Source organism: Dreissena polymorpha, chromosome 4 (genome assembly GCF_020536995.1).
Source record: "Dreissena polymorpha isolate Duluth1 chromosome 4, UMN_Dpol_1.0, whole genome shotgun sequence".
Lineage (NCBI taxonomy): Eukaryota > Metazoa > Mollusca > Bivalvia > Myida > Dreissenidae > Dreissena > Dreissena polymorpha.
Genome location: NC_068358.1, coordinates 36,001,992 through 36,027,928, shown reverse-complemented (window position 1 = coordinate 36,027,928; position 25,937 = coordinate 36,001,992). Strand labels below are relative to the sequence as shown.

Genomic DNA, 25,937 nt, shown 5'->3' with positions numbered 1-25,937 from the left:
CGTCTCGTCGTGTTGCAAGCAATTATCTTGGTACTAAACAACAGTGCAGACAGTGATATTATTAGAACAGAAATCGAGAAGCGTTCCTTTTTGAAAAATTGTTTACGCCATGGTTAATACACATCCAAATAAGCCGCGCGCACAGAGAAACACCAAAATATTGTCACCACTAGCCCAGTAAATAGTTGAGCGTTCCATTAAACCACGTCGTTAGTCAGCGAGTTAGAAAATTACCAATAAAAACGTGGTATTTGTTTGTTTCAAATTTCGATGTACAATGGTATAATATTTGTTTGAAGATTTGTGTTGCCAATGTTACCAGAATATTCACAATAACCTCATGTGGGTTTATATAAAGATGCCGGAATACTTTGTTTCATATGTCACACCACAAAAAGAGCTGCGTGGCATTGCGGATAGAAGTTGAATACCGACATCACTGTACCAGTCTATCAAATAGAAAGACCACTAATATACGGTGAATTGCAATTAGACAGCAAAAGATGAAAAGGGTTTTATAGTTATAAGTAACGTTTGATATTTGATTTTTGTGTGATTTAAAGAAAAATTTAGAAGCAATAGCTTTGTACGTATCGATTCATTAAGGCGATATTATTTGCTTCGAGGATGCAGCAAAATTCACCGGTGTAGTATTGTATCGATAAAAGCAAGAATCAGCTCCGAGCCTAGTTTCTTTTGTCAGATACAAACCACTTCGCTGTGATATTGGAAATAAGCGTAGCATAAATATTAGCTCTACTCGGAAGGTTGGATTTGTAAGGTTATGCGATGATGCTAAATATCAGAGTAATGTAATTGTGAAATTATTAAGTGTGCTTGGAAAGAGATTGATCGTTTTGCGACTGGGCTGAAATGAACTTTTAAATTTGTAACCATCTTATATCAATAATATTAAGACTTGAACCATGTCTGCAAACGGTGGACAGAAAAATGTTTTCCCGGATATAGTGGAGTTAAATGTAGGGGGAGTGTTCTACACAACGACGCTATCAACCTTAGTTAAATTGAAAGATTCGGTTCTTGGACAAATGTTTTTGGGTGGAAACGAAAATGCACCAATTAAGGATGCTAAAGGTAAATATTTCATTGATAGGGACGGAGTTCTGTTTAGATATATTTTGGATTATTTACGTAACGAGACATTGGTTCTACCAGCTAACTTCCATGAACGCGAACGCCTGCGACACGAAGCTGACTATTTTAAACTATCAGACATGGCAAAATGCATTTCCTCGATTTCACTCTCTGGACGCTTAAGTCCAAACTTTAAATCTCATGAACCTGCCCAGAGGAGCACTTCCGTCGGCAGTCCGGTCAACGCAGATGGCAAATCGTGTGGTTTCATAACTCTTGGTTACCGCGGAACATTTGCGTTCGGTCGAGACGGTCTTGCTGACGTTAAGTTCCGAAAGCTCAGTCGAATAATTATTTGCGGTCGCGTGGCACTATGTCGCGAGGTCTTTAAAGACACCCTGAACGAGAGCCGTGATCCGGATAGGGGCAGCTCAGACCGGTATACGAGTCGGTTCTTTTTGAAGCACTCTTTTTTGGAGCAAGCGTTTGACATGCTACAAGAGGAAGGTTTCCAGCTGGTGGCTTCCTGTGCGTCTGGAACAAATAACGCCGGCGAAATCAAACCAGGCATGGACACAGAAGAGGCGAAGTGGCAACATTACAATGAATTTGTGTTTGAACGCAGATAAACGCACATTGGTATTGCAATGGTTTTACGAGGCGATAGATCTTACTCATAGTAAAATGTATTTTACACATCTACAAAGTATGTTGTTTGATTGGTTTTGATAAGAGTGTGTGTTTTTCGCATTATGGATACACATTTGTATGATACCGATACATGTGATTTTTTTATTACAGACATCAGAAACGGTTTTGAATTGATGACTTGTTTGGAGATGTAATGTGCTGGACATCAGATAGACAATTACCGATTACGCTATTGATCACCTAGAATGTTTTTTTTCTTTCGTTCACTTAGAATACTATTAGTTTTCTATAGCCACAGTTAGCGTATGTTTCACATATCTGTTGTATTATTAATCATATCACAAAGCTTACGTAAGTAGTTTTAAAAAATGAAAAACAAACATATTTTTTGCAATCAGCTATTACATAAAATATTTACTATTTAAAAAAGAACAGTTTATATATGGTATGTGATTGTTTTTCGATATGTGGCTGTTATGAAAATAGAGGAATGCTATGTTTCGTTTTGAGAATTGCATTTGGAAAAGCCGTTCCACGTTTTAGGGTGTCTTCAATACTATTCGCTGTGTGGTTTGCAAATCTAACCAATAAAGAACTGACAATATGCAACGATGCGTCTTCGAGTTCTCCTGGGGTATGTTGTTATAATCGATAGTCTCCTTTCGGAGAGAGATGCAGGTCGATTGTATTGATTTAGATATTGGTCTAATTTAGATTGAGGTAGAACCGACGCCTATCCTGTGGTTATTTAACTGAATAAAAACACGATTGCCAATACAGGTAAAACAGCGACCAAAGACCAAACTTTCTATATGGTTTCAACTTAAAATTAACTCTTTTTGTGATAAATGATGTCATAAAGCAAATATTTTAAAGTGAAATTGTGAGACATTTCGCTTATTCATTTGAAACAGTTATTCTACTGCCAGATGATCATCAAGAGTTTATGTACCCAGAGAAATAAAGAAGCTTAGCAAGTGTATAAGTTTCGTTTGGAATTTGGAATATCGTGCATACTTGTTAAGATACTTTATAGATATCCCTAAGGGGAATATTTTATACTTATAAAGAACAGCGCCAAACATGAATACTAGTCGTTCTCATTAAAATAATAAATATTCGTGGTATAATTTCTTTTTCGTGATACAAATGCGTTGAAAACAATAAGTGTAATCACTAATTATGTGAACGAAAGATGAAAAAATGTTCTGAAACGTGTTTCATGTTCTTAGTCTAATATCGTCGCTAAGCGTTAAAACGCGTTTCCGTTATTTTATAATTATCGTAAATCAATAAGCTTCATACTGTCTAAAGTCATCACTAATTGAAATTATCAGTTCTCTGCTGCTTAGTAAACTTAAATAATTAATTGTTACTTAAATGGATGGCAACGGGCTTTTAATGTGGTACTGAACCAGGTAAAAAGATCCATTTTCACTTCGCGACCTATTGACTGACTGATAAAACACTTTATGAAATCATAAAAATGTATTTTAAAAGGAAATTGCATTTAAACAATCGATAATTGAAATCATATAAGCGCATTGGATTTTGTTTTGGTTTATAAATGCTTATCAATAGAATAAACCAGCATATGTTATTACCATATGTTTTGTTGTTGTCGCTGATGGTGGTAGTTTCAGACGATACATAATAAATCTTAATATACATGTGTATCCTGATTTCATTCAACACACTTAACTACATTAATATAAATACTGATAACTATAGTTATTGCTGAGAACGTACACCATTTTCTTTCACAGGACAATCTTGAGAATTTTTAACTGCATCAGCGAATTTTACAACAATATATAACTATATTCTCCTTTATAAAAAATTCTTCCTTGCACACAATGCTTTGCAAATGATAAAAGAAGATCAACAGCTGTATTGCTATTCACATAACTTGTATAAACCCGTTTGTACTCTGTATTTATATCGTTGAAATCAGCTGTATAGACAAAAGAACAACATTTTAATTTTCCATATTTGTAAAACCCTATGCATGCTGACCAGTCATTTTATTAAAATTTTCTTTGGAAATAAGACTGAGAATACTCAATACATTCTAACATTGGCATTCCAAGTGAGTAAAGCAATGTAAGAATGTCAGCAGGGGGAAAAATGAATTGTAACTGCAGTAATGGAATATTAATGACAAGCGTGGAGTTTTTGTCATGACCATCCATCACTGGTTTGCTGTGCCGATCAATACCATAACTTACACTATTTATTGTTGCTGAATGAAATAAATACACATGCTTAAACTGATTGTGTCTTGTTCTGAGAAAACTGGGCTTAATTCATGTGCGTAAAGAGTCGTCCCAGATTAGCCTGTGCAGTCCGCACAGGTTAATCAGGGACGACACGTTCCGCTTTTATGGTATTTTAGTTTCAAGAAAGTCCCTCCTTACCGAAAATCAAGTTTAGGCGGAAAGTGTCGTCCCTGATTAGCCTGTGCGGACTGCACAGGCTAATCTGGGACGACACTTTACGCACATGTATTGTGCCCAGTTTTATCAGAACAAGACACGATTGAACATCATGTCTGTGTTATTATATATTTAATCTCGAATTATTCATAAGGGGATGCGAAATGACACAAAACTATCTTTCATTCTTTAAACATGTATCTCATATGTATATTGATTATTTAACAATTGAAGATTATTTGTTAAATTGTTTTCTATATCACACAACATCATCTTTTTATTTCTGCAACATCTGTCACATTCAAACATAAACAAATACCCGATAGCAGATTATTTGTTATATTGTTCAAAAACTAAGTGTGGCTTTTTATGGAAAAAGTAGTTATATATTTTTTTAAGATTTCGTGAAAGCACTGCAACATTTATCCGCGCTTTCAAACAAACTAATCGTTCCTGATTGGTATGCAAGAATCATAAATGAAGAATGTTAATATGCAGCAATTCGTTCCGCGATTCTTTATGGAGTATTTCTTATTATCGATAGTCTCTTTTCTGAAACACATAAACGCAGGTCGTTATTAATTTAATATTGGTCTTACTTCTACTGAATGTGTTAAGAACTGACGCCGGTCCTGTGGTAATTGAACTGAATAAAAAAAAAATAGAGCGTGTGCAAATCATTGCCCAAATACCAAACTATTTTTGTGGTTATATTTCATACTTAAGTTTTAATTTTCACTTTAACATTTTGTTTAACGATTCTTGTCAGTTATTATAATCAATTCCGGAAAAGATCAAAGTTGTTGTATTTTCTTATATAAAATAGCAACCGTGCTAGTTACATTATTGAGTCTTCTAGTTGAACATTGTGAGTTATTGGTTCCATATAAGTTAGGCTGTAAAGCAAGTGTATTTCTGCGTTTGAATTCGGAAAGACAAGCGCATGTCCCTTTCATGGAATAAAATATAGGGTTTAGGCAGTAATGCTGTTATGAACATGACAGTAATATACGTGACAATATTTTAATTGTCCTGCAAATAAAAACGCTGTCAAAAAGTAGGGCTGTTGAGGATAACAAAAAGGTTCTGACGCGTAAAATTTGCGCTTAGGCATTTATCGTCTATAGGATGTATCTGAACATACATTATGCTTCAAAATATGATGTAACGTTCTATAATGTATTTTGTAAAAAAGTTACTTTAAAAATATTCTGGCCTAATGCGATTTTACTCTCCAGGATAAAACCTACAAACGTAAAAATAACACACAAAATAATGTTATACATAAGGTACACGCTTAATATTTGAATCTAATTTGCAATTTAGTCTGATATCACCAGTCTCTTTCCTGATGCAGCATACATATATCGATTAGATAGATACAAATCAATTAGGCGGCGAATTTCAATATATGTATATAACTTGACATTTCCGAGTTGCGAAAGTGACGCGCCCATAAGACAACTAACTGAATTAATTAGGTGGAGTGAATTTTATTGTATTGTTCTTATTTTACAAATGCATGAATCTGGAAATAACCAAAATATTTCACCAAAACGTGTATTGCTGTTGCTGATGTTAGTAGTTTTGTAGCATATTAAGTTAAACTTAATACACATAATAATCCCTGGCGTTATCAGAACAATTGTAACTTCTTATGAAATACTGATCATATTGTTCACTAATTGATTACGACAAAGATAACGTTGTTTTACAGTGTAACGTAATGTACATATAATATATATAATAATAGAATTTATCTCATAGAACCTTCGGGTAGAGTATACATATAATATATATAATAATAGAAAAAAATCATTTGAAAGAGTGAGTTGTGTAACGTCATAGAACTTTCGGGTAGGGTATACATATAATATATATAATAATAGAATTTATCTCATTGTACATTATTGTGTTGTTATTGTCGTGTTATTGTTGTATAAACAAACTAATTTAGGAAATAGAACCTTCGGGTAGGGTGTAATGAAATTTGAAAATTGATTATGTAGATGTGTAATGTAATGGGTTATAATGAATATATTACTTTATGAGAAGTCAATAGAAATATTTCAGCGAGATGTAACTAACGGAAAACATGGGGGTCGTGACTCGCAAAATGCATATAAGCAATTAGTGAATACATTAAGCAAGATTCGTGACTCGTAAAATGCATATAAATGGTTGGTAAATACGTTGAGCGGGAGGACTGACGTTCCGATGCGTGTTCCAGGTGTGGATACACCTGTGAACACAAATTGGCTTGTCAAATTACATAGGGGCCCGCGATTACAGGCGGTGTAAAATCTATAGGGATCATACATCATCTGTCTATATACGTCAAGATACACACGTTGACGTCCATTACTTGTTGACAGGCGTGGGTCACGAATTAAGCGAATACACAACGGGGATCAGTATAAATGACCCTCAAAATAGGCAGACAAAAGCCTCACTTTCTCTTAGGAATTATTCACGTTATGTTATTTACTTTGACTTTGAAATTATTATAGTACAATTTTGGTGTTAGAGAATAGAGCAAAATAAAAGAAATATTTTAGACATCAGAGACTTGTTTTATCTTCACTAAAGTACATCCGATTACGTGACACGTGTTCTTTCAAATGAATTTTTTCTTATTTCATGATATGAAAAAATTACGATGATGTCAACAATTTAAGCATGAGATCTGTACGAAGATAAAATACTGTATAACTCTGAACCAACGAGATTCTAAAAATATTTCCTGTTATGAAATAATGATTTTTTTTTTTTTTTTTTTTTTTTTTTTTTTTTTTGTTTACCAAACTTGGTGATGTCTATTACTAAGTTTACGTCGTTTGCGTTCTAGTAGTATTTGTTTGTATCTCTGTATGTGTGGTAACTGATGTGATGCATGAATGAGGGCTATATCTGGTAATGTCAACTGTGTGAAACAAAATGTACATACACGGGTGTTGTTGAAAGTTCTGTATGGTGTGCCACATGTTGGATGATATCTAAGTTTACAACAAGGTGTTTGTACTGCTGCTATACTATGTTTTGAACAGAACTTACATAAAAGTTTTGATAAAAATTGATAACGTCTTTGACGTTGGTGACCTTGAGTGAAATATTGTTGGATGCGGTTATGCAATTGAGTGTTATCTGTTTGAGCGAATGTGTTGATTGACATGTTGCGTATTTTGTTTGGGATGGATGTTGAATATTTTAATCGACGGAATGTTTGTAGTGATTCGAAAGAGTCAATGCCGTAGTACGTGAATATTGCTTTGCAAATTTGGTAATTGAGAATGTGTTGTTCATTTGTTAAATGATTGAGCATCTGTTGATGAAGAAGAGGTATGTTGAAATACGTAATCAAGAAAATCAATGTATCCACTTGAATTTCGCCAGATCTCATCATATAAGTAAAAATTGAAACATTATGTTCTTGTTCAAGGGTGGACATTTTTTCAAACGTAGTTATAAAATAATGTATTTCTTCTAATTGAGTTTCTTCAATGGGTAAAGTAATGGAAACTGGCAATTGAAAATTAAATTCTTTGTAAAATCTAAAAAATGATTGAAAGAAAATCGAATTAGTGATCCAAAAAGTAATGTGTACAAAGAGGTCAACGAGGTACATGGTTAATAAATGAAATATATAGTTATAAAAATAAGGAAATGTTTATATCCGTTTCGTCAGAGGACAACACAGTTCTTGTATGTTGTTTTAGTGGACAATAAAGTTAGTGTAGCTGGGCGTCAGCGAACAATGTTGTTCTTGTAGAGTTGGCGTCAGCGGTTGATGTAGGTCTTGTAGACTGGGTGATATTGGACGATGGAGCTCCTGCAGACTGGGTGTCGGCAGACGATAAAGTGGGTGATATTGGACGATGGAGCTCCTGCAGACTGGGTGTCGGCAGACGATAAAGTTTGTGAAGTTTGGTGTCAGTGAACGATGTTGGTCTTGTAGAGTTGGCGCCCGCGGATGATGGGTTTCTGGTAGATTGGGCGGCAGCGTCCGGTAGAGTTCTTGTAGTTGTTGGTTTGACTCTGCGGTAGAATAACTCGTGGAATCAAAATCATCGTTAGATACAGTTCATGGTGTTGACATTAGTCTTGGTAAATTATATACAATGTGGCAATAACACATATTTCAAACGTTCGTTGCAGATTATACGAGTGTTCAACGCATCTTGGTTAACTATAGACAACAGCCGAATAATACATGTTCCAAACATTCTTTGAAGATTATACGAGTGTTCAACACATATATACAGTCACAATAGATGAATACGGGTGATATATCGATCGATGTAGTAGTGCACTAAACAATTGTTCGTAGATTTTAGTTTTCAAGTATATCGTTCTGTTCATTATTGACGATAGTAGGTAATATCCAGTAAACAGCCCATGGTGCTGTTTATGGTTCACAACTTGGTTGTTGACAAGTTGTTATCGCCAAGGATCATCCTGGTGTCGTCGTCTGGAAGGATTTGTTACCCTCGTAGAGACGGGTATAGGGATGACAGTGTTCTCGGTCGTTGTGGGGGTGCCGAGGGCTTTTTGACCTCAGACACGAGAGGTTCGTGCGCCACATCACAGGAAGCCACGCCCACATAACCCGGGGGACTGATTTCTCCCAGGTGCATATCATCGTTGGCAGATCGGAATTGGGTAATTATGGGACGATTAGATCGGGTCATACGTTTACATTTACAGTAAATAAGGAGTGCTGCACCAGAACTCAGAGCGGTCGCTACACCTATGATAATGTAACCCCATAATGGGAAGTCACCTGATGTCGTGTCAATGTCATTTAATTGTCTGATACTCTGCAGTTTTGTTATTAAAGCTTCCATAGGTATTTCTTTGATGTTTGATAGTTCATGAGGCATTTCGGTTTTAGTGAAATTAACGAGAGAGGTATGGAATGGTTTCCAAATGGAAGAACCCTTAAAGGTAGGTATGTCGAGTTTGTCGGTCTGAAGCCGGGTTTGACTGGAGTTAATGTACCAGGCATTTAATGTAAAGTATTCATTGTATGCGCGACAGTTCATGGGTACATTAACAATGTCTATGGGAGCGATAGCGCGAGCGGATATTTTATTTTGGGAATGATCTTGACATATCGTCACGAGGCGTAGGTCTTGTTTTGAGACTATCGCCCAGTTACCAGATCCTAAATATTTGGCATCAGGTAAGACGGTGTTAGGGTGTATGATCACCTTGCAATAATCCTTTATGTGCTGAGTGTTGTTAATCATAATGGCTATGACGCATAATTTAGACATGTCTACTTGGTAGAATGGGGATTGTACGTCACATGTACGTCGCGCTTGACAAGTTTTCAGTTCGTTATTTGTCAATAGGCAGTAGTGATTTCGCGCTTGATCAATCAAGAAGCCCTTAGTTTCCAGTTCGTATCTAGCGGACATGTTATAGTGGATCTTATTGTCATTGATAGTTTCGTTAATGGGTGAGTAGGGCATATCGAAATTGAATACTTCATATACCTCGAAAGAAGCTCCTATCTCGAGGAGAGGGATGTCCATTGTAATGATAATAGTAGTAGGTGACATTACGACGGTCGTTGAGGTAGATTGGTAATAATGCCATAGGTCGGTCTTGGGATTAGCTGGTAGTTGTAAATTATTAGGCACTTTTGTCGCAATGTCTAATAGTACGTCTTTCAGGTGAATAGGTGAAATAAGAGATGGAAAAAGTTTGCCAGTGCTGAGCATATTAAGTTGTCCTTTAAAAGTTTCTAGATATAGTGATGCGTGGAAAACAGCCTGACGTAATTCATCAATCATGATCTTAAGGGAGTTGTAATTAACCGTATAATCTTGAACAGCATGGGTCATTGCCTGTAAACGTTCATGTGTGTGCATGATTTTGTCGTCAAGTTGTCTGAGGGTAGATATCAGAGTGTTAATGGAGTGACGATTCTCAGTTATGTGTTGTTGGGTAACATTGAGAATGGATAAACTATTTTGTAACACATGGATAATAGTTTTTTGGCTTTCTTGAAGTTGATTAACGTGTGTTTGAATATTACGGATGTCAGAATCGTCAGCTGTGCCGAAAAGAAATTTAAAGAATCCGCCTAGGGGTAACAATGAGCGTTTTTGGGTATGACTGAGCGTTTTATAATCTAGATAGCTGTCAAGTACGTTGTCATGGTCAGAACGGATGTATTCGATTTCCGTATGGAGTTGTGCTAATGATTGTTCAAATGCGTCTGTTTGTAAAAGTAGATCATTACGTTTGAATTGGAACATCATGTCTTTCGTGGTATTTGTGATATCGTTTAGTCTTGTTTCAAGTTGGGTAAGAAATGTAGAGAAGACGTTGGTATCGAGAAGTAGGGCTATTTGCCAATGAGCTCTGGTCACAGACACTTCGGCATATTATTATTAAGTTACAACCACAAACACAAATTATACAACACTATGTTACTCTGTTCTACATTATATTAAATTTTGCTTCCAGTAGATTGAAGCGTTTAGGCAAAACACTTTTGTCAGGCTATGCTTGTAAATGAACAAATAAGCAGACACTTCATTTCGTATCCGCATTTATCCTGTATAAACCAGAAAACAAAACGAAATTATGTTTAGTTCCATTATTATAAACCCCCATTCATGCTGGACTTTAGTTATGTTCAATAATGTACTGGAAATGAGGCTTACAATACTCAATACATACGAACATTTGCATGACAGCGAAGTAAATCAATGTGACAATGTCAGCCAAGAGAAATATGAATTGTAACTGCCGTAATGGAACATTAATGACATGCATAAAGGTTTTGTCATGAACATCAACAACTGATTTGTCGTGCTGATCAATATAATAACAGACTCGATTTGTAAATGATGAATGAAATGAATACTTTTAGCTTACCATTATGTAACACACAAGGTAAGGCTTAAAATTATCGGTCGACACTTTTCTGTATTGTCAAAGGAATGATGTCTATGTATTGCTTAGGAGGAATAATTACTAGAAAAAGGTTATTTTAATGCAAATGTAATAAGTTTTATTACTACTGTATGTGTTTTTGTTGTATATAATGCTTTTACCAATATAAATAAATAAATAAGTATATATTTGGACTTTGTTTCAAGAGCATCACACAGTAATGACGAAGATTCCACCCAATACCGCATATCGTACCATGTAGTAAGTCCAAACAAAAAGTTACCACAGAGATGTTGAATTACAACGACAGGGGTATTGTTAAAGCGTATAGATGACCACTTAACAATGCGATATACCAAATAATAAAGTGATCTTTCTTAGATATGTTAAAAAAATGAAATCATTTCATTTAATAGGTTTTAAAGGGGAAATTACTTTTTAACGAATTACGAAATAAACAGCATGTTCATATTTACAAATTTAACTCTTTCAGTGCGAAAACCGAATTTTGAAGGCCTTTGCAAACAGTTTGGATCCAGATGAGACGCCACAGAACGTGGCGTCTCATCAGGATCCAAACTGTTTGCTATTCTGATAGTATTCTTTGAAAAAAATCGAAGAAAATCCTAATTGTAGAAATTCAGCAGACGACATTTTAGCAGACAAATTTCCCGGCATGCAAAGGGTTAAGTAAAATGCCTTCGAGTTTGATGCTCTACTGTTCAATATTTATGAGGAAGCCTGTGAGGACAGTTTGATTATGGTGAGAGAAACGGGTAGACAAACAGGTAGTAAATCAGACAGTCTTTTTTGTCGTAGAGTTCCTTTCTTTACATTTTTGTCCCCGATTTATCTTAACACAACTTCAAGAATTGCACTGTATTTAACGCGCTACAACCAAGCTTTAGACAGGAATATACTTGGGCCGTGCTCTGAGAAAAGAGGTTTTAATGCATGTGCGTAAATTGTCGTCAACTATAAGCCTGTGATGAAGAGGCTTTTTTTAACGAAAAATACCATACAGGCGGAAAGTCTCGTCCCTGATTAGCCTGTGCGGACCTCAGACCTTTTTAATATTCAGTAATTGTGTGCCTCTTAAACGCTAACATATCGTCAGCTGTTAACAGGAATACTAAGGTTATTCATGATTTTCTAATTAAACTAAGCCTGATGATCTAGTTCAAAAAATAGTTTTGTCAATACAACGGGAATATTTATTTCTTGTTTTCATAAATATTAATAAACAACGACATATTATCGTAGCTCATTTTGTTAAAATCATAAGCACATTTGGAAAAGAGCACAACTTCAATACCGGTTGGCACAGTGCCGGTGTTGGACCTATCGCGACGAGTACGTTTAGTTCACATGGCAATTTAAGTTGCAGAGTATGGAATAAACATATCTTAAGCAATACATAAACAAGTGAGGGTTTCATACGAACATAGGCACGCTATGTTTTGTTTAAAGAAATGCATTTTTTTGCGAAAGCCGCTCAAAGTTTATGCGTGATTTCAAACCAGAAATTAATTGCTGCTCGGTATGCAAATCTTGCACATTAATAATATGAATATGCCTTATCGAGTCCTCCAGGGTATGCCTTATTATCGACATCTTAAGAGAAAGATACGCGCCAATCGTTATGAATTAAATATTGGTATTAGTACAACTTACGCCGGTCCTCTGGTTATAAGACTGAAAATACACAGACCAAATTATACATGTGTAAACTTAACTTGCAATCTTCAATTTTACCATTTATCGCAAACATTTGCAAACGCAAATGAACACATTTTGTTCAATACTTCTTATTAATTCTGGGTAAAGATCAAAGTAGTGTTATTGCCTGATATTAAATAGCGATTATGATAATCACATTTATTAAATCCCCCAGTTGTTCATCAGGGGTAAATGTTCAAAGACTAATTAGGCTGTTAAGCACCGTTACAACTGCGGAATGAAATCTGAAACGACATCAACGTACCTATTTAATTACGTAACATACCATTAACATACCACTTGATGGAATAACAAATGCTGTTTTAACTCATACGAAACAAATAAAACCAATTCAAATGAAAATACATGAAAATACTACGATTGTTCGTTAATCAAAACGCGATAATTCATTATGGCTAGACAAGGTGACAAGAAAGGTTCTGAAACGTGTTCTTAAATCTTAAACAATCAAACTCTTAGTCTTAAATAAAATGTATATTTTATTTTATACTTTCCAGTATTCGATTAGCGTTATAATTCATTAATTCATCACTTATTAAATAATCAGAGCCAGCTCGCAAAGCTTAATCAATTAATTACTATTTTTCTGAATTGGATGGCAACGGGGTTTAAATCCGGTACTGAACTTGGCAGACAAGAGGTATAAATAATTTAACTATATTGTGAGATCAATTCATTGACCGATAAAACACCTCATGCAAAAAAATGCCCAAACATGTATATAGTTGTAGAGTGGACATCATCGTTCATTAACCCGGTGCATGTATAGAGACCGCTTTGTTATTATTAAAGTAACATTACTACTAAAAATCATCAAACGTTTCGTACAATTGTTCGTAAAATAAACGTAACCAATTAAAATCAGTGTTATTTATGGGAATACACAATGTAGATACACAATGCTCGTTTTTAATATTGTTTTGCATATTTAATTCCATTTTAATTTCCCGCAACGATATCTATTCATACGACACATGAACACTTACATGGTGTTTGTGTGACGTATAAATAGATATATTCGCGGAAAATTGAATTAATTATGTCACAAATAAATAAAAACGAGCATTTTGTATTTACAAAAGTCTATGTAATCATACCACATCTAGCGTTGCAACTGTGGCTCTTGCTATAAAGAACACCGATTGTTAAGGTGTTAACTTTATTTTACGAAATACTTTACGAAATTTTCGTTGGTTTTGAGCGCTATAGAGGCTTAAAACAAGGAATCGGCATATTAACAATCGCGAATAAGGACTAATGATACAACGTTCTATAAATACTTGTGCATCAGCTGTAACAGTTTGCGAGGACACGTGTGGTTTTATTTTCCATTTTAGTAACTTCTAAATGTTATAAATACATACAAAAAAAACGAAATGTACAGTCAATAAATAGCTACTAATATTATCAGCACCAAGTCGGTCATTTTTTTAATTGTCGAACGTTGCAAATGATATATTGTTGAAAAATGCACGAAGCTTAATACCTTCAGTCTTCACAACTTAAACGAATTTGCAATTATGTCAGATTTCACAAATCTATTTTCGTTTTAAACATATATACATAGAATTTAAATTAATGGAAAACCGCAATGAATTTGAAAGTCAATTTTCGTGTTTTTATTTGCAAATTCATACGTCAGGAAACCAACAGAAAATGTAACCAACACGTGTTTTGTTGTTATGGCTGATTGTGGTTGTTTTAAAGCATACAAATTTAATCTTAAAACTGTGTTTGTCCTTTACTTCTTCATAACAATTCATTACTTTAATATAAAATAATGATAAATATAGCACGTTTATTGCTTATGATAAATATCATCAATTTCTTTGGGAAAAAAATAACATATTTTGTATACAACGTATCATGGGTTGCTTTTTCAAATTGAGAATCTTTATTGAAACAGCAGACGTATTTTTAGAAATGTTCAGTTGGCTAAATAAATGTGAAGCAGCTGGTGTTAGATCGAATTGCCTCTTGTTTCCATTTTTGTCTCGCTTTATTCTCATAAATTATATAAGCCACAACGCCATCCATAAATAACACAACAGCATGTAATATTATTTCTGTTTCACGCTAGGTTTATTTTTGCTACAACAATGAAGCAGCCATTCGACAAAACCGGTTTAAGACGAAAACGACATTATTTCTCATCACCCGTATGAGGTGTATTTTTATTTTCTTTATAAGCAAAAGCTGTAAGAAAAGCACGAAGAAAAGAATTTAGTTAAACGTCTTAAAGCCACAAAACGTTTGCACGCCGAACAGCAATTGCTTTCCATTATATTTTGGCTGACAATATTCGAAACGTTCCCAATCAATAACATATTAACATACTTACTTTGAAATGCATAAACGAAGTGGTTAGTTTTAGGTTAACTATATTTAAATGCATATTTCGGTAATATGGCGCGAAGTTTGTTTGTATTTTCATGCAAGCTTAATGCGATGTTTTAGTGGCTAACTCGGTGATTTAGGAATGGGATATTAAGCCTAAGGATCTAGAGGTATTAAAGCGTTCACGTTCAAGTTTTTCAGTCGTTGATTTAAATTGTTGTCATTAAAAATGTTAATAAAAGTATAAAACAAGCATGTGCATTACAACTTTTAGTACAACTGAGGACATTGAAATACCGTTATTCAAGTGTTGATCCATGTTATACTCGTGATTATCAGACTAGTGTTTATCGGACTGGTTATTCAATTTTGCAAAGTATACTTCTCGCCAAAGATAACGCTTCACCCATTGTACTCCTCGTATCATGTTCAATACATCGACGCCAATTCAAAATACTAAAAAGAGGGACTTATCGTTACCATAAATTTCACCTATCCCCTGAAGCCTGCGACACGAATACTCGGAACATAGCAATGGCAACGAATATATCCCTTGACCAGGACGCTATTGAAGCAATCGCCGATGCGCTAAAAGAAACCATACGAGCAACATTGAGGAAATGCTTCAGAATTCAATTCAAACTATAGTCGAGGGAGTGATTTCTGGTCTGCAATCAAACGTTAACAAACTTGAAGATGAAAACAGCAGCCTTAAAGCCTCTAACGAAACCCTTAGAAAACGTGTTCACGACCTAGAACTCCGGTCCGACGCAGCTGAGCAGTACAGCAAGCGCAACTGTTTGCGGATTTCCGGCATACCAGAATCCGAAAGTGAAAACACCGACGACTTGGTACTAGGAGTTTGTGAGGCCCTTCAAACAATCATAATTGTCGCCGACATCGATAGAAGCCACCGTCTTGGTAGAACAAGGCACAAAAGGGTTCAAGAGATATTCTGGGGGAAATTCTCAACATACAGAGTCAGACAGAAACTCTACTCTATCCGCTCTAGACTGAAGGTCATGGTTGACAAGTTTAAAGGCATTTACATCAATGAACATCTTAGAACTATCCGTTCAAATCTCCTGTTTGATGCTCACGCACCCACGCACACACATACACAGGTAAACAAGCACGCATACATTAGCACACCACTTAAACCCGTAATTTGCCATAGTTGTTCGCTTTCGTACTAGAGCTGCCATGATGCGGGTCTAATATCAAAAGGACCAACAAATTACACAAGGTAAACGGCACTTCTCTTATAAAACTGGTCCTAATAATCCATATGCCTACTCAACCCAACTTGACTGACTTTCGGTATCTTACTCTTAGTAGAACGCTTGATGCCAAAACTTAGACACATCACCATTCCTAATACCCGCACACTCTTACTTTAATCGAGAAATGCAAGACATGCCTCTTCGCTTCTCTCTTCTGTTTTCCTGTTTTCTGTTCCTGTCCCCCTACAATATACTTCTTGAAGCACCTCATGGAGTCTGGTACCATTTCGAATACTTATCAAAACTGCCGATGGTTTCATTGTTGTCTCACGTGCCTAACGTCAGTGAATTATTCAGCCCAGGAATAACATGATGTCTAGTAAGTGTTGTTTTGGCACGAGAAACATACGACTTAAATATTAATGGCGTCTTGTATTTTTTTCTTTTACACCATGGTCCTCTTTCCTGTGGAGATGTACTCTATCCTACATCATCTGCAGACCATCACGGGTGCACGACCATTAACACCGTATACCCATTCAAAGATCACAATCTCGGAAAGTCACCGATTTAAAGATTAATTTGACGTGCATGTTACTAAAATTCCTGATTTCTTCATTCGGGTGAGCTGTTGCCTTCATGTTCCTACTTATCATATTATTATGTGGTGACATCCACCCTAATCCCGGTCCTTTTTCCACACAGAACCCAGAGTCTGCTTCAAAATCAATTACCTCTTCTTTTCAATCAGTTGATGTAAGTGACCAAGTCACAAATGTCAACTTTGTGATGTGTGTATACTGTTATGGGTGGGATATAAGCATGCATTATTGTTGTCTATGAATTTTATAAACATGTTTATACAACTAGTTGTGTATCACTATACTATAATTTTAATGTAAATCTGTTATTATACGAGTTTGCTACAACATTAACAGAGAATATGTTCCGATAAAGAGTGTCATAATGTACGTTTAAATACAAATAACCGTTAACATTCGACCCCGGCTCATGGGCCGTTTAGCCTGGCAGAGTATTAACTGTGATACATAAACATGCATTGGACTGCATAACAAACATCGTCTTTCTTTTTTAACGCGCTTCTCCGACTGTTGATGTCGTTTGTTCGAGTAAAGACCAAGGGAATGCGTTAGCCTTTTATGTGATCATTCACTTATAGGTATGCTAATCTAATTGCTTTCGTATAGAAGTTGGTAGTCTAAGGAAGAGCTACGCACGTCGTATACCTATATAATGAATAATATTTGAAACTGATAATGTTTGCTTTCGTTGTGAATAAAAAATACTTGCGAGAATCATGTTGCAATAATTGAGACTATTGGAAGCAATATAGCAATTGCTATAAATAATAATGAACCGTTAATCGATGATATTAAATTATTTTCCCCAGATGTTTATCATAATATAATTCTTCGAGGAAAATAAGATTGTTGTTTATTTTAATATGTATCGTAAGTGTATCTCATGCACATTTCAAAATCGTGTGCTTTAATAGTATCCGCACCCTAATTATTTATCTTTTTTTTATAAGTTAGATCGATAGTTTATTTACGACTTAACTATATGCAGTTAATCTTCAAAATAACAATACAGCAATAATAAATACACATGCGTCAAATAACAACAATTTTGTTTATGCATTTTACTTATATATGGTTTTTGTTAGAATGTAATATGTAAGGGCAGGCTCTTTACTATTTCTTTTAAATAAGTTAAGTGGATGATCAAAACCCGTAATCGATTGAGAAAAACAGTATGCAGTTAGATATCATTTACACAATTTCAATTCTGAGGAACAAATATTCTCTATATTTTGGGCTCTAAGTGTACATGTTTTAATACATAAATTAGCAAGACATATCAGTATAGATTGTCTTGTCACATTCAGTAATTGTAAAAATTTAAACATACTTGGTCTTCTTCTGTAAACATCAGGTATAAGTGTATTTCAAAAAGTATCATATACAGGGCATATCAAAACAAGACGGTATTCATCTTTAATATCATTAAGTGTAGACACTTTTTCAAATTCTTTCATTTATTGGAATGTTTTTGTGACTACCAGTTTCTACTAATAGGACATGATAGGATAATCTTAATTTATAAGATGTCCTGGTATTCTACTGTCACCTTAACAAGACATACAGAACAGCCATGCACGCTTTAATTTAAACTCAATAAATAATCTCAACACCTTGGGAAAAAGCCAAGACAAAAATAATTAATTATGACCTTGTAAGAATACATTTGATGCGACACGTATGCTATACACTTCCATTCAACTAAATGTTTATGCTCACCAACTTTAATCGTCTAATACAAACGTATCGATTATCTTCATACAAGGTTAACCCATCACACTAATAAGGGCGTCCACGATAGGGACGGGATTTTCCAAGTCAATCATCATGCACACAGTTTTGCACGATGGATTGAATAAATGTAGGTATAATCAAACGTAAGAAACATTCAAACTAAAGAAATGATGTTTCTTCTTTTAATCCGCTTATCATTTACTTAAAGTGGGTGACCAATTGCATCAACAATACAGTACATAAGTCATTACAGTAATTTAAATTATAAAAGGTATGGTTGACATAACAATTAAATCGTACATTATGTTTTTTTTGCAACAGAGGCTACTGCTTAAATGGTAAAATGCATCCGATTGCAAAGCAAGTGATAGAATATAACGCGTCGGTCTTTAAAAGTGCAATACTCTACCTAATTGTGTCTCAGGTTGGCAGCCGAATGGACAACACAGACGTGGAAAACACTCCTGTAATGCTACACGGTACATAAGTACTCAAAACTAAATGATTATTTGGAAAATAAAACGGTCGATTATAAATGTTGTCGATTAAGATAGTTTTTTTTCTCAAAGAAACGAGTTTAAAAAAAATCATTCCCAATGGCGTTTGAAACCTCGGCAAACATGTTTAATATTGACCGACTTCATCGATAATTAACTTCGCAATCATGCCATGGTATAATGCTTCTCAAGCCTCAGCATAGAGCATGCTCTGTCGAATTTTGTGGCGCTTTTCAAACACAATACTATAGATAGTAAATAATTTGATGCAAACATAAAGTCACAAACAAACAAAGTATGGATACTAATAATAATTGAAATAGCTATGTCTGATCATACGTTGTCCAAATGATATTGAGTCAATACTGTATGCGTTTAATATAACATACAAAAACATTATGCCAAAATACGTCTCATGACATTATCCAAATACAATACCCATGTCTTTTCCTTATGTGTTTTTCTTCTGTCTATCATAGTTGACGAACAAATTGAAGTTAACAGTTCTGCTACTGATCTGGCCATTTTAATATCTGCTTTATCAACTATATATCATCAACTGTGTTTGCCAAACCATCACATCAAATATTTTTGTTTATTCAATAATATCAATGTAAATGATCAACAATCTTTCTTACTTTGGAATCTTTGTATTTTTATTTTATTTTATCATATAACAAATCAAATTGCCTGCTTTATATAAACAAATATATACGCGGCATAAAACAGAGACACAGTGGTCTCCACATTAAATCTGAAATTCAGAATAAGTATAATATGAGCCTTGTTCTGAGAATACTGGGCTTAATTCATGTGCGTAAAGTGTCGTCCCAGATTAGCCTGTGCTATCTGCACAGGCTCCTCAGGAACGACACTTTCCGCCTAAACTTGATTTTCGGTAAGATGGAACTTCCTTGAAACTAAAAATACCATAAAAGCGGAAAATGTCGTTCCTGATTAGGCTGTGCGGACTGCATACGTAACTTAACATTTCAAACACGTCGCTTACTTATTCACAAGTTTATCAACTCACAGCTATTTATTGTTCCCAGATAAATTCGAATGTAAAATGTTACGTTTTTATGTTATACAAATTATTATTTTCTAATTTTAAAAGATGGTAAGGTTTATAATGAAAAGGCATAAAGCTACATACATAAGGTACACGCTTAACATTTGGACCCAATTTGTAATAAGTCAGATATCTCTATCCAGATGAAACATTTTTCAATTAGATAGATACAACAAATCAAGTAGTCAGCGACGCTCATTATGTAACTTGACATTTCCGAGCTTTCACGCCCATTAAACAACTAATTGAATTCATCAAGGTGCAGTGGATTTCATTGTGTTGTTCTTTTTTCACAAATGCATTAATCTGAAAATAACCAAATTGAAAGTACTTCACCAAAACGTGTATTGTTGTGCCTTTTTAGTAGTTTTATAGCATATTCAGTTAAACTTAATACACATAATAACCCCATACGTTATCAGAACAATTGTAACTACTTAAATATGAAATACTGATTCATATTGTTCCCAAATTGCTTATGACAACGTTAACATTGTTTCACAGGCATATTATAAAGTTACTACCACAACCTCGAATTATACAGCACTATTTAAATCTCTTCTACATTATATTAAATTTTGCATTAAGAAGATTGAATCGTTAAAGCAAAACTAAATTGCAAACAATGCTTGTAAATGAAAAATAAACACACACTACATTTCTTATCCGCTTTTATCTTGTATAAACCCGAAAACAAAACGAAATTATGTCAAGTTCCATAATTATAAACCCCTATGCATGTATGCCCGATAATGTACTGGAAATCAGGCTAACAATACTCAATGCATACGCACAATTGCATGACAGCGAAGTAAATCAATGTGACAATGTCAGCCAAGAGAAATATGAATTGTAACTGCCGTAATGGAACATTAATGACATGCATGAAGGTTTTGTCATGAACATGAACAACTGATTTGTCGTGCTGATCAATATAATAACAGACTCGATTTGTAAATGATAAATATAATGGGTACATTTAGCTAAACATTATTTAACACACACAATAAGGCGTGTAATAATCGGTCGACACTTTTGTCTGTATTGTCAAAGGAATGCTTTCTATGTGCATGTATTGCTTAGGATAAAAAATTAACAGAAAAAAATGTTATTTCAATGCAAATGAAATATGTTGTATAACTAATAAATGTGTATTTGTTTATATGTGGTTATATTGCCTGATATTAAATAGCGATTATGATAATCATATTATTGAATCTCCCAGTTGTTCATCATGGGTAAATGTTCAAAGACAAATTAGGTTGTTAAGCATCGGTATAACTGCGGTATGAATTTTGAAAAAGCATTCACGTTCATATTTAATTACTTAACAAGCCATTAACATACCATTTGATGGAATAACACATACTGTTATGACTCGTACGAAACAAATAAACCCCTTCAAATGAAAACACATAACAAAACTACGATTGCTCGTAAATCAAAACGCGATAATTCATTATGGCGAGAGAAGGTGAGAAGAAAGGTTCTGAATCATATGTTATGCTCTTAGACAAGAAAACTCATAGGCTTAAAGGGATCTTTTCACGCTTTGGTAAATTGACAAAATTGAAAAAAGTTGTTTCAGATTCGTAAGTTTTCGTTTTAGTTATGATATTTGTGAGGAAACAGTAATACTGAACATTAACCATGCTCTAATATAGCCATTATATGCATCATTTGACGATTTTAAAACCTTAAAATTATAAAGCGTTGCAACGCGAAACGATTGAATAATTTGGAGAGTTCTGTTTTTGTCGTTAAATTTTGTGAAACTACGAAGATTGCTTATATAAGGTATAAAATACGTCAAGAATGTGTACTCGGCGGAATAGCTCAGTAGGCTAAAGCGTTTTTACTTCAGGACTCTGGCAGGACTTCAGGGGTCACTGGTTCGAAACCTGCTCCGGGCAATGTTCTTTTCCTTTTTTTAATTTTTTTCTTGATTTTTTACTGGAGGTTTTTATGATCCAATGTTTACATTTATCAATATAAAGCATTTAATGAATAAGTTAAAAAAAATGCCAAAATCTGTGAAAAGGCCCCTTTAAATAAATGTATAGTTAACTTTATACTTTTCATTTATCGATAAGCTTTATGCTTTATTAAATCGTGACTTTTGTAATAAATCAGAGCCATCTCGCAAAAACTAAATCTATTAATTACTATTCTTCTTAATTGGATGGCAACGGGGTTTCAATCTCGTACTGAAACTGACAGACAGAAGTATAAATAATTAAACAACATTGCGAAACCAACTTATCGACTGATAAAACACCGCATGCAAAAAAATGCACAACATGCATATAGTTGTAGAGTGGACATCATCGTTCATTTACCCGTTGCGTGTATAGAGACCGGTTTGTTATTATTAACAAATAAAAGGCATTATAATAATCGTAAATATGGACAAATGATACAACGTACTATAATTACATGTGCATCAGCCGTAACAGTGCGCGTGGACACATGTGTTGTTATTTCCCATTTTAGAACCTTCTACAATATTATGCATACATACTAAAGAACGAAATATCCAGTCAATAAATAGCTTATAAAATTATCTGCACTAAGTCGTCATTTTTGTCATTTGTTGAAGTGTCGAATGTTGTAAATGATGTATTGTTGAAAAAGGAACGAAGCTTAATACCTTCACAACGAATTCTTTTTCCGGTTTCAACATAGGTAGATAGAATCTTAATTTAGGGCAAAACTCATTCAATTTGAAATTCGATTTTTGTGTTTTTCATTTTCAAATTCAAACGTCAACTTAAAACTTAGTTTGTCCTTCTTCTTTACAATAGACTCTTTCACAATCTGTCAAAATTGATAAGTGGGCGAAGTCCCGTGACTTGCAGAATTCCAGATCGAGGCTGAACGTATATCCATTTCTAATCTGGGACGACACTTTACGCACATGCGTTAAACCCCCATTTCAAAGAGCAATGCGCCTATTAAATAAGACTTTAGGCAACGAAGGCGTATGTCTGTTTTAAACATAAAACAACTAAATTTGATGTTTAAATGCTTTACAGTATGCCTGTATTCTGATCGGTTTAACAAGTCGCTACCACAAGTGAAGTACGTCGTACCCATGAGTAACCAAGTTGGACCACGATTAACTAGAATGTTTCTCCAATAAAGTATTTCGTTAACTCGACTTACTTAGCCATGAAACCGAGTTAGATGTCTCGTTCATACAAGTAAATATGTCGTGGGATCGAGTTACTAAGTCTTGGTGACGACATACAGAAAGAGCACATTTTACCATTGTACTTAAAAGTAAAATAAGTGTTGGCTTATCAAAAATGCTCGGACACCTGAATCATGAATCACTTGGTTGTAGCTTGAGAAACCTCATAAAAAATCATAAATCATCTAAAACAAGACCTTTTGAAAGAACAGCAACGAAAAAAAAAGCTTTTTGGCTGTGTGATTGATTCTATTATTGCTTACTATACATATTTTCTTACGGTATTACAATTCTAAATCGATATAAGTGCTATTTGCCGGCATCGTGTCTATGATAACGATAATATTTGAGATGCGGTCTTTCTTATGGAGATTATCTTGTTAAGGATATTTAACAGCCAAATACATCACAAGCAGAACTAATCCGAAGGATTTGGTATGGGAGATGCAATCAATCCAGTTTTTATTATATTCATTAATGCAGTTCCCCTTAAACAAGAACGACACACATTGTTATTAATTATTTTAAAATTGCAAAAAAGGTAAACTGAATAAAGTACTGATTGATATAGTCATGTTGCTAAGTCGATCACATATATACAAAGCCATACGCATCAATATCCGCTGTTCTTTTTATTGAATTCAAAAGGAGCTGTGAGCGCATTGGGAATTTAATTAAATACGGATATTATAAAGCCGGTCTATCACATATATTGTCACATATTGTTCGGGGAATACACATCGCGCGATTTTAATTACAAATATCATACATAATAGAATAAACGTATTTCTAGCGATAAAACGTGTGTTTTTGTGTGTTGGTCTTATCCAACGATTTGGAAAAGCACAACCGCAGTGTGCTTTGTTAATGAAGGCGATATTGTTTGAGTTGACGTAGCTTAAAACCCGTATTCGCGCATTGTATCGATAAAAGCGAGGCACATCTTCCAAAGCAGTTCCCGATGTCAGATACACACCAGCTCGCTGTGATATTTGAGTGCAGTTAATCTAAGCTGTACATCGGAACGACGGATTTGTTCGATAACGAAATATTTTGAAGTATCAGAGTAATTACATTATGATAAGGTATCATATTTAATATCAGATGTTTGAACTTTTAGGAATTTGTTTAGAAGATGGACTGAAATGACATTCTTAATATTTAGCTTATAATAACATATTCTTCAAAATCTAAACATGTCTACAAACGGTGGTCAGAAAGCTATTTTTCCAGACATTGTAGAGTTGAATGTGGGTGGAGTATTTTACACAACAACGCTTGCAACGTTAGTCAAAATGAAAGAGTCCGTCCTTGGAGAAACATTCTTAGGTAAACAAGGGAGCACACTAATTAAAGATGCTAAAGGTAAATATTTTATTGACAGGGACGGAGTGTTGTTTAGATATGTTTTGGATTATTTACGTAACGAGAAACTTGTTCTTCCAGAGAATTTTCATGAACGCGAGCGTCTTCGACAAGAAGCTGACTTTTTTTACTTAACAGATATGTCAAAATATTTATCTGTTATTTCTCGCGATGGGTACCTGAATCCTTTAACGAACAACACAGCTCATGAACCCGTTCAGAGGAGCAATTCCGTCGGCAGTCCTGTAAACGAAAATGGCAAAGCGTGCGGTTTAATCACTCTTGGCTACCGCGGGACATTTGCGTTCGGTCGAGACGGTCTTGCTGATGTAAAGTTCCGGAAGCTGAGTCGCATCATTATTTGCGGTCGCGTGTCACTATGTCGCGAGGTCTTTAAGGACACTCTGAACGAGAGCCGTGATCCGGATAGGGGTAGCTCAGACCGGTATTCCAGCCGGTTCTTTTTGAAGCATTCTTTTTTGGAGCAAGCGTTTGACATGCTACAGGAGGAAGGTTTCCAGCTGGTGGCTTCCTGTGCGTCGGGAACAAATAACGCCGGCGAAATCAAACCAGGCATGGACACAGAAGAGGCGAAGTGGCAGCATTACAATGAGTTCGTGTTTGAACGGCGGTAATGGAATCGTGAAATTGCAACGGTTTAATGGAATAAGTAGCTCTAGACCTTACATACATTTATATTTCTTGTAAACACAAAGTATGAGCTTTGATCGGTGTTTTTAAATAGTGTTTATAATTCAAAATGGATAAAAATGTTTATAACAGCAATAGATGTTACTTTGTACAATTGTTACAAAGAAACGTTTTGATTGATAACATTAAACGCTGCGATATTTAATTTGTATTATAACATAATCACAACGATATCTGATAACACTAGTATGCTTCTCGTATAATCACACTATGTTTATATTACATAGAATAATAGGAGTTATAACTATAACAGTACGCGTATGTTTCACATGTTTTCTTTTATATTATATATCAACACACAACTCGTATGTAAGGTACTTTTAAAATTGTTCAAATACTTCATACATGCTTTACTGATTGAAAAATAACTATT

The 25,937-nt window shown here is 34.7% G+C and overlaps 1 protein-coding gene across 1 annotated transcript; it reads left to right on the top strand.

Moving 5' to 3' along the window:
• The first annotated feature begins 356 nt into the window (after positions 1-356).
• Positions 357-25,937, top strand: LOC127878349 (uncharacterized). The gene is made up of 5 exons (XM_052424876.1): positions 357-1,716; positions 7,951-8,039; positions 8,616-8,748; positions 15,816-16,291; positions 24,676-25,937. The coding sequence occupies exons 1-5, from the start codon at positions 927-929 to the stop codon at positions 25,486-25,488; spliced, it is 2,301 nt and encodes a 766-aa protein (XP_052280836.1). The 5' UTR covers positions 357-926; the 3' UTR covers positions 25,489-25,937.

Bases quoted from the DNA above. Each gene is read 5' to 3' on its own strand.
- LOC127878349 (XM_052424876.1), top strand. From the start codon at position 927: ATGTCTGCAAACGGTGGACAGAAAAATGTTTTCCCGGATATAGTGGAG. The intron at 8,040-8,615 runs GTGGGTGATATT...GTTGTTGACAAG, and splicing joins GGGTGTCGGCAGACGATAAA to TTGTTATCGCCAAGGATCAT. The intron at 8,749-15,815 runs GTTCGTGCGCCA...TTCAAACTATAG, and splicing joins TTTGACCTCAGACACGAGAG to TCGAGGGAGTGATTTCTGGT.